Source organism: Pinus tabuliformis, chromosome 8 (genome assembly GCF_031772625.1).
Source record: "Pinus tabuliformis cultivar Carrire ecotype Pingquan chromosome 8, CPIR1, whole genome shotgun sequence".
NCBI classification, from domain to species: Eukaryota; Viridiplantae; Streptophyta; class Pinopsida; order Pinales; family Pinaceae; genus Pinus; species Pinus tabuliformis.
In genome coordinates this window covers 1,690,884,474-1,690,897,624 of record NC_142294.1, presented here as the reverse complement: position 1 = coordinate 1,690,897,624, position 13,151 = coordinate 1,690,884,474, and the positions used below count along the sequence as shown (strand labels likewise).

The window sequence follows — 13,151 nt, the reverse complement described above, 5'->3', positions numbered from 1 at the left end:
ATGGCCTTAACAACACTTCCTTTATCTGGGCTGCTTAATGGAGAAATTATCCCAAGAGGGGATTTTGGTTCTTCAGTTCCCGCGGTTTCTCCTCCCCACTTCACAGAGGTTGCTAAGGTTCCCTTCTTGCAATGATTTTGGGCTAGAATTCTCAATTTCTTGAAAATCCTTATCTTCGGTATGACTATGCACCTCAGCAAAGGCTACATATGGTGATCCTGTGGCCTGAAGGGAACTAGTAGGTTGTCTAGAAGTGACATTTCTAGGCCCTACTGAAGGTTGAGATTCTGCTTTCTTAAGGATTTCCCCTATAAATGTTGATCGGCCAAGGGTCAACGACCCCTTAGCTTTATCAGGCTTGGTTAGAGGTTTGGGATTCTTTTGTAGCTTTTTTTACTTAGTCATGCACATGAATCAACTACTGCAACAAATATATAGGAAAGTGGGCAGGGGAGCAGAGCTATTACATACTTCGTACGCAGGTTCTTACCTTCTGTTTTTAAAACCAAATTCTTTCCTAACAGGTTCTTACACTACTTTGGAAAAGAGACAAATGGCTACAGTCTTCCCCGGCAACGGTTGTTTTCGTGAAATCTAGTGTCTATGCAGAGCTGCTAATCCCACTAAGGCTGGTAGCTACCTTAGAGACAAACAAACTAAAACCACTTTCATTTTCCTTTATGAGAGGTAGATAAGAGGGGAATAAAGGAGACCAACCTCTGTCTTGCGCTTGGTTCATTGCTTGATTCCTCTCCCTTCTGATAGATCTTTGCCACTCGCTTCCTCGTCTACCCAGCTTCAAATATCACCTGTAGGATCAAAGCAACATAACACTACCCAAGAACATAGATCTACTATCATAAACAATATAGGACCAGATATATATTGACCACATAAATGCATATATCATTAATCATACAAGAATGTGGAGGAAAAATTGAATAGCTTTATTAATAATCAAGAATAGCAAAGAGGATTACAACAATTATTCTGACCCAGCATCATCCTCTCAGCAAGAAAGCCCTTCTTCACCTCATGAAAATCTTAGATCACCCAACACTATGATGTTACACCAAGAAACTAGCAGCACTTCCTTACAAGATACAAAATTCCAGCCCCTGGATCTCTGGGATGAAGGATCCATATATAGATGTTTGCAAGGGGGGTGAGTTAGCTTTTGAGATTTGATTAGTGTCCTCTCTCTGATAGTTCTTGATTCCACTTGGAGATTGATGATCTCTTATTCATCCCTGGGTGAATGCAGAGAGGAAAGTGTCACAGGAGAAGTTTCTCGAAGATTCCATGATCCTCCACCTTGCAGATTGACCTTGCCATTTGTCCACTCTCACCCATCGCACCCCATAGAAGGGCTTTTCAGTATGCATAACACCTCCCGTGTGCATTTAGGTATGATGCAACACGCTTTGACCATGGAGCAGGTGAGATGGTCCAGTCTTGACCAGTTCTGAGTAGTTTTTCATGGAGAACTTCTAGGAGATGTTGTAATCTGTTGACCCTATTCTTTTAGGGGTTAGAACAACACTTTTAGGTACTTAGGAGCCCTTGGTTTATGAAAATTTATGATTGGGGTTGCAATTCCCAAAAATGTCTATAACAGTTTCCCCCTAAAGCATGAGGTTGTTAATATTTTGATGTCGGGTGAAATGCTTTATCATGAGGATCTGAAGGTTTTTCAAGCTGGAAGGCGACCTGTAATAAGATACAATACAATACATTATCTTCATAATATTTTCATGATCTAGCTGAGGCGGGCATTCCCATGCTCAACTTTATAAATTCGTTTTCATGTACATAAGACAGACAATCGTCTGAGTGTAGACTCATGTTTCTGGTAGAGCCATCATCCCTTGGATTGGATGATTATCTGTGTAGTAATGATGTACATTTGATGTCTTTATTTTCCCAAACATATATCGCAGCTCGGATGGATGAAACTAGATACGGGGTCTTCAATCTCGTCCGATCTTCACTCAAAGTACAAGTCGATCCATGTGAGAGATGTTTTGGAGTCGAACATGGAAAGACATTGCTTGATTACCAGCCAATGATGTAAGATGTTAACAGGCGCGAGAGGAATCACTGATAATGATGATGACCCTCAAGGTACTAAAGTAAAATTCACGTGGTTTGAATAAACGGACTTGGCGTCAAACACCACGCAAAATCTTTCGGTCGAAGGCCATTGATGTAAACCTGTCGCCGGAAGTGAGAAACTTGCCATTGAGGCATGCAAGCTTCAAAGTACTGAAAGGGTTGTTCTTAGATCGACTCCTTGGATAATGAGCTGATGTCAACAAGAAGCGATCTGTCATAGGAGGGCCTTAGTGAATCCCACATCAATGACATGAAACGGAGTAAATGATTTTAATGGAGGTGAAAACGATCTGGTGATATAAGGTTCAGGGTGGCGGTCATGAAAGAATGGAGCGTAAATGTATTGCAGTGGATGAGACACAGGTGAATTCTCTGAGCAACTTCTCTTGAACATACTGGCGACACATATTGATGGATTAGTAGCATTAACCCAAAATATGGGTGGCGTGATGGACGCATGGTGATATGACCAGTGAATGGAACAACCCAACCTGACTCGGATGTGGAGTGAAAGTGTCATGTTCAAGAGCGACTTGCTACCAATAAAGTTTCTTCAAGTTTCCTTCCCAATTTTCCCCAGTCATTGTTGACGAGTACCTCTTTATTTTTGTCAAGCTTGAGGAGGATAACATATGCTTGTTCTATAATTTTCCCTTCGGGCAAACCCATCGCTATGTTTTAATGAGCCTAGCGATAGTGAAACTCGTTCTTGTCTGTATGGACAAGTTTGTCGCTATTTGGTTTTAACAAGTTTAACGACAAAGATAACTCGGTCCTTTTCAATTTTAGAGAGTCTGAAAAAGGGATGTAAAGAAAACTCCAATACTCATTTTTCGTCATTTAATCCCTTGAGTCCGAAAAAGTATAAAACAATACAAAAGGGATGAATTTTCGGTATTTTTAACGAGCCGAACAAAACAAGTGCTCGATCGTTTTGTGTAATAATCCCTCAAATCCAAAAAGATTAAAATCTAAAGGAGGGATAGCACTTCTAGTCACTTTAACGAGCTGGAGAGGCCAATTGCTCTGCAATCTTTTTATATTTTACGAGTAAGTTGAAAAGAGCTTAAAGGAGACTCGTTTTTTGAGGAACAAGTGATAAATTTGGGTAGCAGCTAATTCCAGGTAAGGTTTGGAATTTTCAAATCACGGAAGTGTCACAAGGATGGCTCACAGGATCACTCTTCATAACTGTTCCTCAAAAAGGATAAACAATCAAATGGAGGTGAATGATCAACCAATATAGAGTGGAGGTGATGATGAGAACATGACCAAGGCTTCAAAGGCTGATGATAATACATTCACGATGGTTATTTACCAGAAATTGGTTCATTTTTTAATGAGCTTAAACTCTGGGGGAACATTTGCTCATTGCTTATGTTTATTTTTTAACAAGCTTGAATTCTACGTTAAAATTGCTCGATCTAGTCGTATAATAAGGATGTCTCATTTAAAAAATGGCATTTTTTCAAAGCTTTGCCCCGCATCCTTTATTTATGCAAGTTAGGAAACGACAAAGCCTACGAGTTTAAAGGGTTAGAGGACCTATCCATATGCCCCCAAGTATAGGGAAAAATTTCCAGGTTACCAAAGATTGTTCTATCCATACCTCAGGTAAAACACTTCCTCGGCGATGTCTACCGAAATAAACAAAGGTGAGTGCTGCAACTGGCTCCACTCACACAACTTTGATGAAGGAATCTTATTCTAGTCTAATTTCGTAAACTAGTCATATATCCTTAACAGAAAGCTACCCTATACCCAAGGTTTTCCTGTCGAAATAGACCAGGGTGCATGCCCCCTGGGTTTCAGTCATGTCCTCCGAATCACTCGCGCTCATCAAGTGGACGGATTGGGGATTGATGAGACATTCCTTGCATGAAAAGACCATTCAGGGATGGTATTTGACTATTTGCTATGTGTGAACCGGGGAATGAAAGCTGGTCTACGAGCTTGACCACTCTTCCTTCATGTAGAAAACACATTACTCTAAAGAGTGAGGAGACAACGACTCCCATGCAATAAATATAGTCACGTCCAAGGAGTAGATTATAATCCAGGGGTCCTTGGACTACCATTACATTCATGTGAACGTTTTTCCTTCTCAGTTATCGGCACATTGGGAAGGATCCCTAACGATCGACTAGTTCCTTTGTCAAAGCCTATTAGATTTCTCATTTCAGGCAAAAGCACTGGCGAACCAAGTGATTTCCAAGCAGTTGAGGAAAGGATAGTCACAGAAGCCCCTTCATCTATGATGGTACCGGCCATGACCATTATATATTTTTGAGCAATGATTTGAAATGGCACACTAGCCGGTAAGCGGGGTCTACCTAGTAGATTCCAATCGAAGGAAACAACTAGGTTACTTGGAGGTGGAATCGAATATACGGCCGGATATGACTTTGAAAAACTTCCTTCCTAGGGTAAAAGAGCAGGTAGACTGCCTCCATGTTCATCGGAGACTTTTCTTACGAAGAGAATTTGGATGGTGTCATTGTTGTTCTCTCCAGTGATTGTATCATATGAAGATGAATCCTCTGAAGGCAAGACTGGGTCAACTGCTTCCTCGAACTTTTGAATTTTGTCTGGTGTGGATTGTTACACTAAAAAATGTCACCATGACTATTTACAGTTAGGATGGCTCTATCAACAGTCATACTACCCTCTTAGGCAAGTCTTATGCCTCTGCTCTCCATGTCAAACTCCAAAAAAAAGAGAAAGTCTTTCTAAATGTATTTATCTCTGGGGACGCAGGTTCTCTCAACCTTACCTGCGGGGATGCACCCAATGTTCACAAAAGCTGCGTCTTTGGACGCTCTGTATGTAAAGGTGCAGGTGCGTCCCCCTGAAAAGGTTAAAATGCGCAAGTTTCATCTTTAAAAAGTCACTTGTGGTTATTTCTAGAGCGTTCTAGAAGGTTGTTCGACGTGTATTGAGCGCCTCCAGATGGTTCATGCACTCCTACCAAAGAGGAACTTATCCCATCAATAGGGGAGCTATCCCATCCAAAGAGGGGATTATCCCATTGATGGTGGACCTGATTAACTTCCTCTTGAAAACTATAAATACAGGCATTGGGCCAGAAGGAGAGAGGTTGAAAGCTATACATTTCTAAGGGTAAATGCTGCAGGAATTAGGACTCACATTTAGAAGCTTGTGAGGAGAGATTTCCATCTTTGCTTGTTCTATTTGGAAGTGGGTGAGCTTTGTCAAAGTAAAGGAAGACTCTTGTGGACCCTGGAAGGAGCTTGCACAACACCAAGGCTCAGGTTGTAATGGTTCCTTTTGATTACCTTTAATGCAAATTGGTCCATTCTTCTCAATAACTTGTTGTTTATGAGTTATTTCATGTACTCCTTGGTCTATATGTTGAATATGCTTTGTTTTATGTTATAATTAGGTGCTATTTAATTGTTTGACTGTTGGTGATTGCAGGTTTTGGAGAAAAGGAGGAGATCATCCAGATCAACAAAGCTTGGACTTCTACAACAGCGTTTGGACAAAAGTAAGAACAAAACACTTGATTTCTCATATCATAATGCATGTTTAGAGAAGGATAGCTCTAGTTTGTTTTGTTTGTCATTAGAATGTCTTAGACTTCTAGGAAGGTCGGTTGTGTCCGCACTTTTGACTGATTCCGTGTGACAAATTGGCGACTCCGCTGGGGATTCCATTGATGAGAAAAGTCTTTTCCTTTTTGTGAACTTTGCTTTGAGAAAATTGGTTTATTTTTCTGGTTTTGGCTCTATGACTTTGTTTGTGGGTGGGTTAGCTTAGGATTAGATTCATTTTGGTTTTTCTTGAGTTTTTCAGTAGGACGCACCCTCTGAGTGCTGCACAGTGCGTCCCTGGACGCACTTTTGCTGTGTGCACAGAGCGTGCCCGCACCTGTGCTAACGGGTTGCCTGCGTCCCCTGCTAAAATTTGAGAAAATTCCATTTTTTGCATTTTTTGCTCTTAGATTTTGTTTTTTCTTAGTTTTTACTACCCAGATTCATTAGTCCCTTGTCAAAGATCTTCACCTGAACTTGTTTCGATAGCATTGAGTGTTTTAGTGGATTTCATCGAGGTGTAAGCCCTAGGGTTTGATTTTTGAGTAGGTCTTGTAGTGACTTTGGCGGTAGAAGTTGTCAAGCCTTAGATCTCTCTGGTTTTGTCAGCATTCTAAGAAGTCAGACCTGTCACAAAGTCTACCTATGAGAACAACTTACTATTGAGTTGTTTCTTTGGGCAAATTTCGAAGTGCTTGTTGTTTAAGCCTTGAATTCCATTTTACAAAAAGAACAAAAACATTTGAGTTTTGTTTTGACTAGTCTTTTGATTCTGCATTAGCTGGTCCTTGATTTGATTTTGATCAAGTAAAACAACCTAGAATCATCTTTGTGAGCTTTTGCCTTGTTAGGTTTACTTAGAGTAATTTCTCTTTTGATTTGCTTGTAAGTCAAGTTTTCATAGATTTTATAGCTTTTGAAATTGTTTTTTGTTAAGATAGGTTTATATGCTTTATTAAAAAGAGAAAATGCAAAAACATCTCCTTTGAAAAGTTTTGTTTCAAGTAGCTTTGAAAAGTTTTGAAAGAAAAAGAGTTTTTTCGTGCACGTAAAGAGTGGTCATGTTTACATGCTTGAAAAGAAAAAGAGAATTGTTTCTTTGATTGTCTTTTCTAAGGAAGTGGTTTTCTCTAAAATTTGCATTCTCTCAACTCTCTTAGTTAAGAATTTCATTGAAAAAGGAAAGTAGCGTAAATCATCTTAGGTGCATCTTTCTAGTGGTTTGAGTCGAGTCTACACACCATTGGTTTCACTTCCACTACCTTTTGTCTTTAAAGAAAAACCATAAAATTAACGCTTAAAGTAAAATCGACTTAGTAACTTTTATTTACTAGGGCTCTGAAACACAAATTTAGATCAGGCTAGTGTCTTGGAGTAGGTGAGTAATTAACTCTCCAAGACAACAAAACCAAACAAGTAGCTTATCTTGTGATAGAATAAATCCAATTGTCTCACTTGTACTCTGGGAAAGCTCCTCTTAAAGGAGAAGCATGAGCTCGTGTCCGAACCAGTGAGGGGATCAATCCCCCCTCGTTGGGAACGACGCCAGACACGCACGTATTACAAACGGTAAACCTCGAATTAACCATTGTCGAGGAGCCAGGGGTCACTTGTCGGTAAACCTTGGATTATTGTCAAGGAGCCGGCAAGGGGATTGAGCTTGCTACTCTGCCCTTGCGTGCTGTTGGAGTTTAGACTGTTCCCCCAGGTGCATTTTTTGCGGTTGGTAACCTTAGTGACCATTATCTTTAGGATTCTACCGAGGTGACGGTGGAGGGAAGATCCCACTGTACCTGGAGCAGACGTCGGCTAGACTCACTTGGATTTTCTGGGGGGTTCACTTCACTCGAGACGGTTAAAGTGGAGGAACTTGGTCCAGTCTATTCATTAAGCAGGTTGCCGGGGTAACTGTTCCACCCACCACTTCTGTACTGAATCCAGCGATGTTGGGCTTAATCACCAACTAGCGCTTTCGGTCTGGAAGGCTACTGTTTGTGTTTGGTTTGATGCCCTAGATTCTTTAGGCGTGTGATTCAAATTTGTTTGGTTCTTTAGAGACTTTAGGTGGTTTGATTTGAAATTTTATTTTGTTTTCGTGTGTAGTAGTTAAAAGTTTTTAGCTGTGGCGGAATTACCGAGACAGTCCCGTAGACTTCGGGGCAAGTCACCTGAAATTGTTACCGGAACAGATTTGTTAAGAAAACTCCGTAGATCACGGGGTGGGTCTCCTGAAGACGTTCCGGGTCAGTACGAAGGGTTGAAGGTCCTTGTAACTCCTCCTAGTGGCAGTAGAGTAGGTTCACCTGAAGAAGGAGAATCTTCCTTGGTGGTCCATCCAGATTACCAAAGTTTAGAGACAGGTTATAATCCCGAAGCTGTTACAGTTTCTGAGCTTGTTGGTAGTTTTTCGTCTGCTAGTGATACAGGCGAAGAACCAGAAATATCTGAACCTGTTACTCTGACTTCTAGTGTTCCTGATTCACCGAGAATAGAAAGAATTATCACCGAAAATCTTCCTACTGGTTTGATTGCTATCGAAGAACTTGCTCCAGAGGAAGAAATAGGCGTCTCTAACCTTGAAGATCAACTTACTATTGATCTAAGAGAGCGTGAATCTATCTTTTACAGTCCTCCTAGAAGTACTACTTGGTACCTTTCGTTAACAAATTATTTAGACAACTTTGGGCTAGGTTTTTCCACACCTCGTACTCCTTTTCCACCTGGAGGTATTCATACTCCTGTAAATATGTCTGGTCAGTCGTCCATGTTTACTCAAAGTCCTGAATCTTTTTTACATGGCGGTCCTTCTGTTCCCACTGGGTATCAATCTCTTTCTGGTACCTTTGCGGGGGCATCTCCTCAACCCGTTGATCATGGGTTATTAGTTGGAAACAGTGGTAATGTACCATTGGGTGTAGGAGACATTTACATGATGTCAGGTTCAGTTCCCGTTTCCCAACCTCAAGGTGGCCAATTACCGCCTGGGGGGCAGCCTCAGTTAATGCCTGGGGGGCAACCTCAAGGTACTTCATTTGTGTCTGGGGGGCAACCTCAAAGTCAGTACGTTCCTATGGGGCAATACATACCTCAAGGTCAACCCCAGCCTCAATATGTACCCCAAGGTCAACCTTAGTATCAATATCAACCTCAAGGATGGCAACCTCAAGGATGGTAACCCCAAGGGTATCAACCCCAAGGGTATCAACCTCAAGGGTACCAACCTCAAGGTCAAGGTCAACCCCAGTATCCGTATTTACCTCAAGGTTATCAACCTCAAGGTCAATACTCAAGTCAAGGTTATCAACCACCTCAAGGTCAATCATATGGTCAAGGTATGGGAACTGCACCTTACAATTATCAATCCTATCCTCAATCCGGCTATGGATCTCAGTATCCTCAACCTGTTACGGGTCAATACCCTGGAATGTTAGTGTGGGATCCGTCACAGGGTCAACAGGTGTTGCAGCCAAGTATACAGTTGGTACCTCAAGCTGGACAACGCATAGTTTCTGGTCCACCCCAGCAACCGCAACCTGTCCAGTCAAGTGTTCAAACTTCTGTAGCTTCAGTAGTTACTCAGCCGCCAATTGCACCTAGTACTCCATCTCAAACGGCTGCTGCAACTACCGCCACATCTACCATACTTACTTCTAGAGTATCTACGGCTCCGGTTTCTACTGTCTCTGTAACCACTCCTCAGACATCTTTACCGGTGTCTGGATCTACGATTCAAACCACGGTCCAGATGCCTGTAGGCCAGCCTGGTATAAGTACGGTTGTCACTACTCAACCTCAATTTTTTCAACCTCCGTACCAGGGACAGTACCAACCTGGGCAAGCTGTCCAACAACCGGTTTACCAGTATCAACCGTATCCTGGGTACACTTATCAACAACCTCAGCAACCCCAGTACGGTCCGGTTAATCCTGGTTTTCCAGGAGGATATAATATCCCAAATGCGACTCCTGTTCCTAGTTATCCTGGATATCCTCCTCCTGGGGCCGGTATTGTGACCCAGAGTTTTAGAGATCCTAACCGGCAGTTACCGTTTATCGCAACTTTGGATTTACCAGACTTGACGCGCCTAACGAACGATCCAATTCAATATCTTCCGTTCTGGCCGTCAATGCCAAATAAGTTGCCCAACGATATACCCAAGTTCAAAGGTAAGTCTGGAGAGGATCCTTCCAATCACGTGATGACTTACCACCTCTGGTGTGCTTCAAATTCTATCTCGGATGATTCGATCCGCTTACATCTTTTCCAGCGTACACTCATTGGTCTCGTGGCAAAGTGGTACATTGAGTTACCACGGGCCTCTTTTTACAATTTTAGCCAGTTAGCTACCTCGTTCTTAACTCACTTTCAGTTGTCGGTCAGATACGATAATGGCACGGAGTTATTAACTTCACTAAAACAATCAACCTCCACGTATATTTCCGATCACATTCATGAGTGGAGACGTCGAAGAAGGCTAGTGAAAGTTTTTATCCCGGACCAAATCTTAGCTGAATGGTTTGTTAAATCATTATTACCAAGGATTACTGAAGATGTAGCTAAGGCCGGAGTAGTTACTGAGGAGCAAGTCATTGTTCAGGCGCAATACCTTGACTTAGTTTACACTCAGTCGGGTACATTACACGAGAAGATTCTGGATCTTCCAAAGTCGAATCAAATCGCTGCTGCTCCTTCGGGATCTCATGCCGCTGATGGTATGATTGGTATCGTGAATACAAAGAGCAAGAAGAAGTCTTCCAAGGCTTCAACTACTCCTATTATCACTTTGCCCGATTCCCCGACAGGAGAGTCTTCTCCTGAACTTACCGCCGATATTCACGCTGTAGAGTCATCTACGGCCAAATAAAAAAACGGCAGAAAGAAGAAAGGAAAGAAGAAGACTAAAGCAGACAAGGCTCTGAAGGAGAAAACCGAAAAGTCGGAAACCAATGACGAAAAGCGCAAACCTAGATATCCTTGTCTTATTTGTGAAGAGGATCATTTTACGAGAGATTTCCCTCATCGGGCCGAGGTTGTGAAAATAGTCAAAGGTTCTCCCACTCCTGCTGTGTTAAAAAATCCATTTCCGGAGCAGGAGAATAAGATGATAGGTTCTTCCTCGAATGCCAGTGAAGAACCCATTTTGATGATGTCTCATGTGAGGATTGCGACTCGATCGCAAGATTATGGTAGTAAAAATCCTGTTGATGGTAAGGAAGCAGAATCTTCTCACTCTAACCCATCAACCTCAGCTCCTGGTTCCGATCCACTACAGATCGAGAAACCTAACCCGGACTTAGTAATTAAACCGCCCGCCAAGGGTGTACTTAGAAGGTCTGCTTTCAATCCACATGCGAGAGCGGCCCAGAATTACAACATTGTTGAGGACTTAGCTGTTTCACCCTCAGCAATGTCAGCGTTAGAAGTGCTGCAATCATGCCCAACACAACGAAAATTTCTTTTGTCGGCTATAGGAGCTGTTGATGTTCAGGACCCGAATCTAATAATCTTCGATCTAGAAAATAGTACACCGCGTCTCCCCCATCAAATGGCTTTCCAAATTCCAGTGATAGTAAAAAACATGCCTATTCATAGGACTGTGTTTGATGAGGGAGCTTCTACGTGTATTATGTCGATTCAATGTTGGAGATCCCTTGGTTCTCCTTCGTTGAACCAATCCCCCACCATCCTTAAGGCCTTTGATGGCCGTGGGTTCTGTCCGTTTGGTATTCTACAGGAATTGCCTATAGGGGTAGAAGGTAAAACCGTTAGTCTGGATGTGGAAGTGGTTGATGCCCCTCTAGACTACAACCTTCTTTTGGGCCGAAGTTGCTCATATGCTATGATAGCGGTCGTTTCATCGGTCTTCAGAGTAATTAAGTTTCCACATAACGGTAAGATCATGACTATTGATCAGCTGATATACTTTTCATCCGACCCAACCTCTTCAGAGAGTATCCAGCATGTCGGTAAGACGACAATCCCTTATAGGGACGTTGGTGTAGGTTTAGTTAGGGATTCCGGTTTACTGGGAACTTTTCCTCTCCCTCCACTCAGCGTAGAACCTTCATTTGCAACAATTCATATGATTACATCAGAAAACATTATTTATGATGATCCTTGGATTGTCCCATCTGACTCTGAGATAGACTCATTTGGTGCTGCTATGCCCTTGAGTCCATATGAAATTGCTTATGAAGCTCTCATGTCTTTTACCGACTCTCATTCAACCGAGATCGACCAAATGAATGTGGTCAGTGAAGAATCACTTTTCACCTCAACCTTAGAGCGGATAGCGTTTCCCGAAGTCGTGTCATCTGACGAACAACTTTGCGAAATCCTAAGTGTAGACGATCTACCATGGGAGGATCTCCATCACAGATCTTCGTTTTTACCTAGGGATGAAGCATTTGAAAATGATTTTTCATCTATCTTTACCGCTGAATATGTCAAAGACACTCAGGATCCAACGAAACATTCTGATTCAGAGTTGAATTTAGGGAATATTTCTCGTACTATTCCCATTGATATTTCAGTGAAGCCCGGAATTGAGGAGAACATTCATATAGGTGCCGCATGTACAGATGATGAAATCCAAACTTACTGTTATCACAAAATCAGTACTAAGGGCTGCTACCTAGCAAGATCTCATGTAACTATTTCAACCAGACTTTAGACTAAGGATTAGCCTCCTTAGTCAGAGAGGGCTCTCTCACATACTTTTGATAAGAATCAATTATAACAACAGATGGCTAACTCTTTACACAATTTATGAAAATAAAGCTGGTTGGAAATACAAAACAACACCTCTTCCATTGGGCTCATGGAGTCATACACTTCTGCAGTAAACTATTGATCACTTAATCATAGAAACCAAGGCATATAACGTTTAACACTCAAAACATCTCTCCAAAAAGAACTCAACTCATAAATAAGCACAGGAAGTCTGAGCACTAGGTGAATTCAGAGTGATTGCATATTTAGTGAGCTGTAAAATACATACAAGATAATGACAAAACCACACATGTTCTGAGCCTTAAACATATAATGAATCTTGGGAAGAAAAAGTAATTCTTGTATTACTGTCAAAGTCTTCTTACACAAGCTGATAAAAACTCTGTTTTTTTATAAAATCTCCAACCTTTTTTACATCAGAGTTTTTTCTATATATAGGAAAACAAAACTACAACTACTTGAGACTCCTCCTCCAGCATGAGGGGAGCTCGAAATCCTATCATTAATTGCCTTATCTATATCTAAACAAACTTATTAAATACAAAGGTATTGCGCTGTGAATACATAGAGTCCCATTCCTATTGAAACTCTAATTCTATCTCCTCGTGTGCATTGATGCTTTCTTGAACTTTGACACCTGTACCATTTCTATAATGGCCAAGACATGCTGGAGAAACATTCACTGAATGAGCAGCTTCGGATACTTGCTGTGTGGATGACTCATTAGTTGATGAGGATATGTGCCCTGTT

The 13,151-nt window shown here is 41.6% G+C and overlaps 1 protein-coding gene across 1 annotated transcript in view; it reads left to right on the top strand.

The window, feature by feature from the left end:
* LOC149242753 (FRIGIDA-like protein 3) overlaps nt 1-13,151 on the top strand; it is a 50,304-nt gene continuing 37,153 nt past the window's right edge. Inside the window, exon 1 of the mRNA XM_089370993.1 lies at nt 1-117. Within this exon, the coding sequence (XP_089227119.1) occupies nt 1-117 (117 nt within the window). The remainder of the gene's footprint in view (nt 118-13,151) is intronic.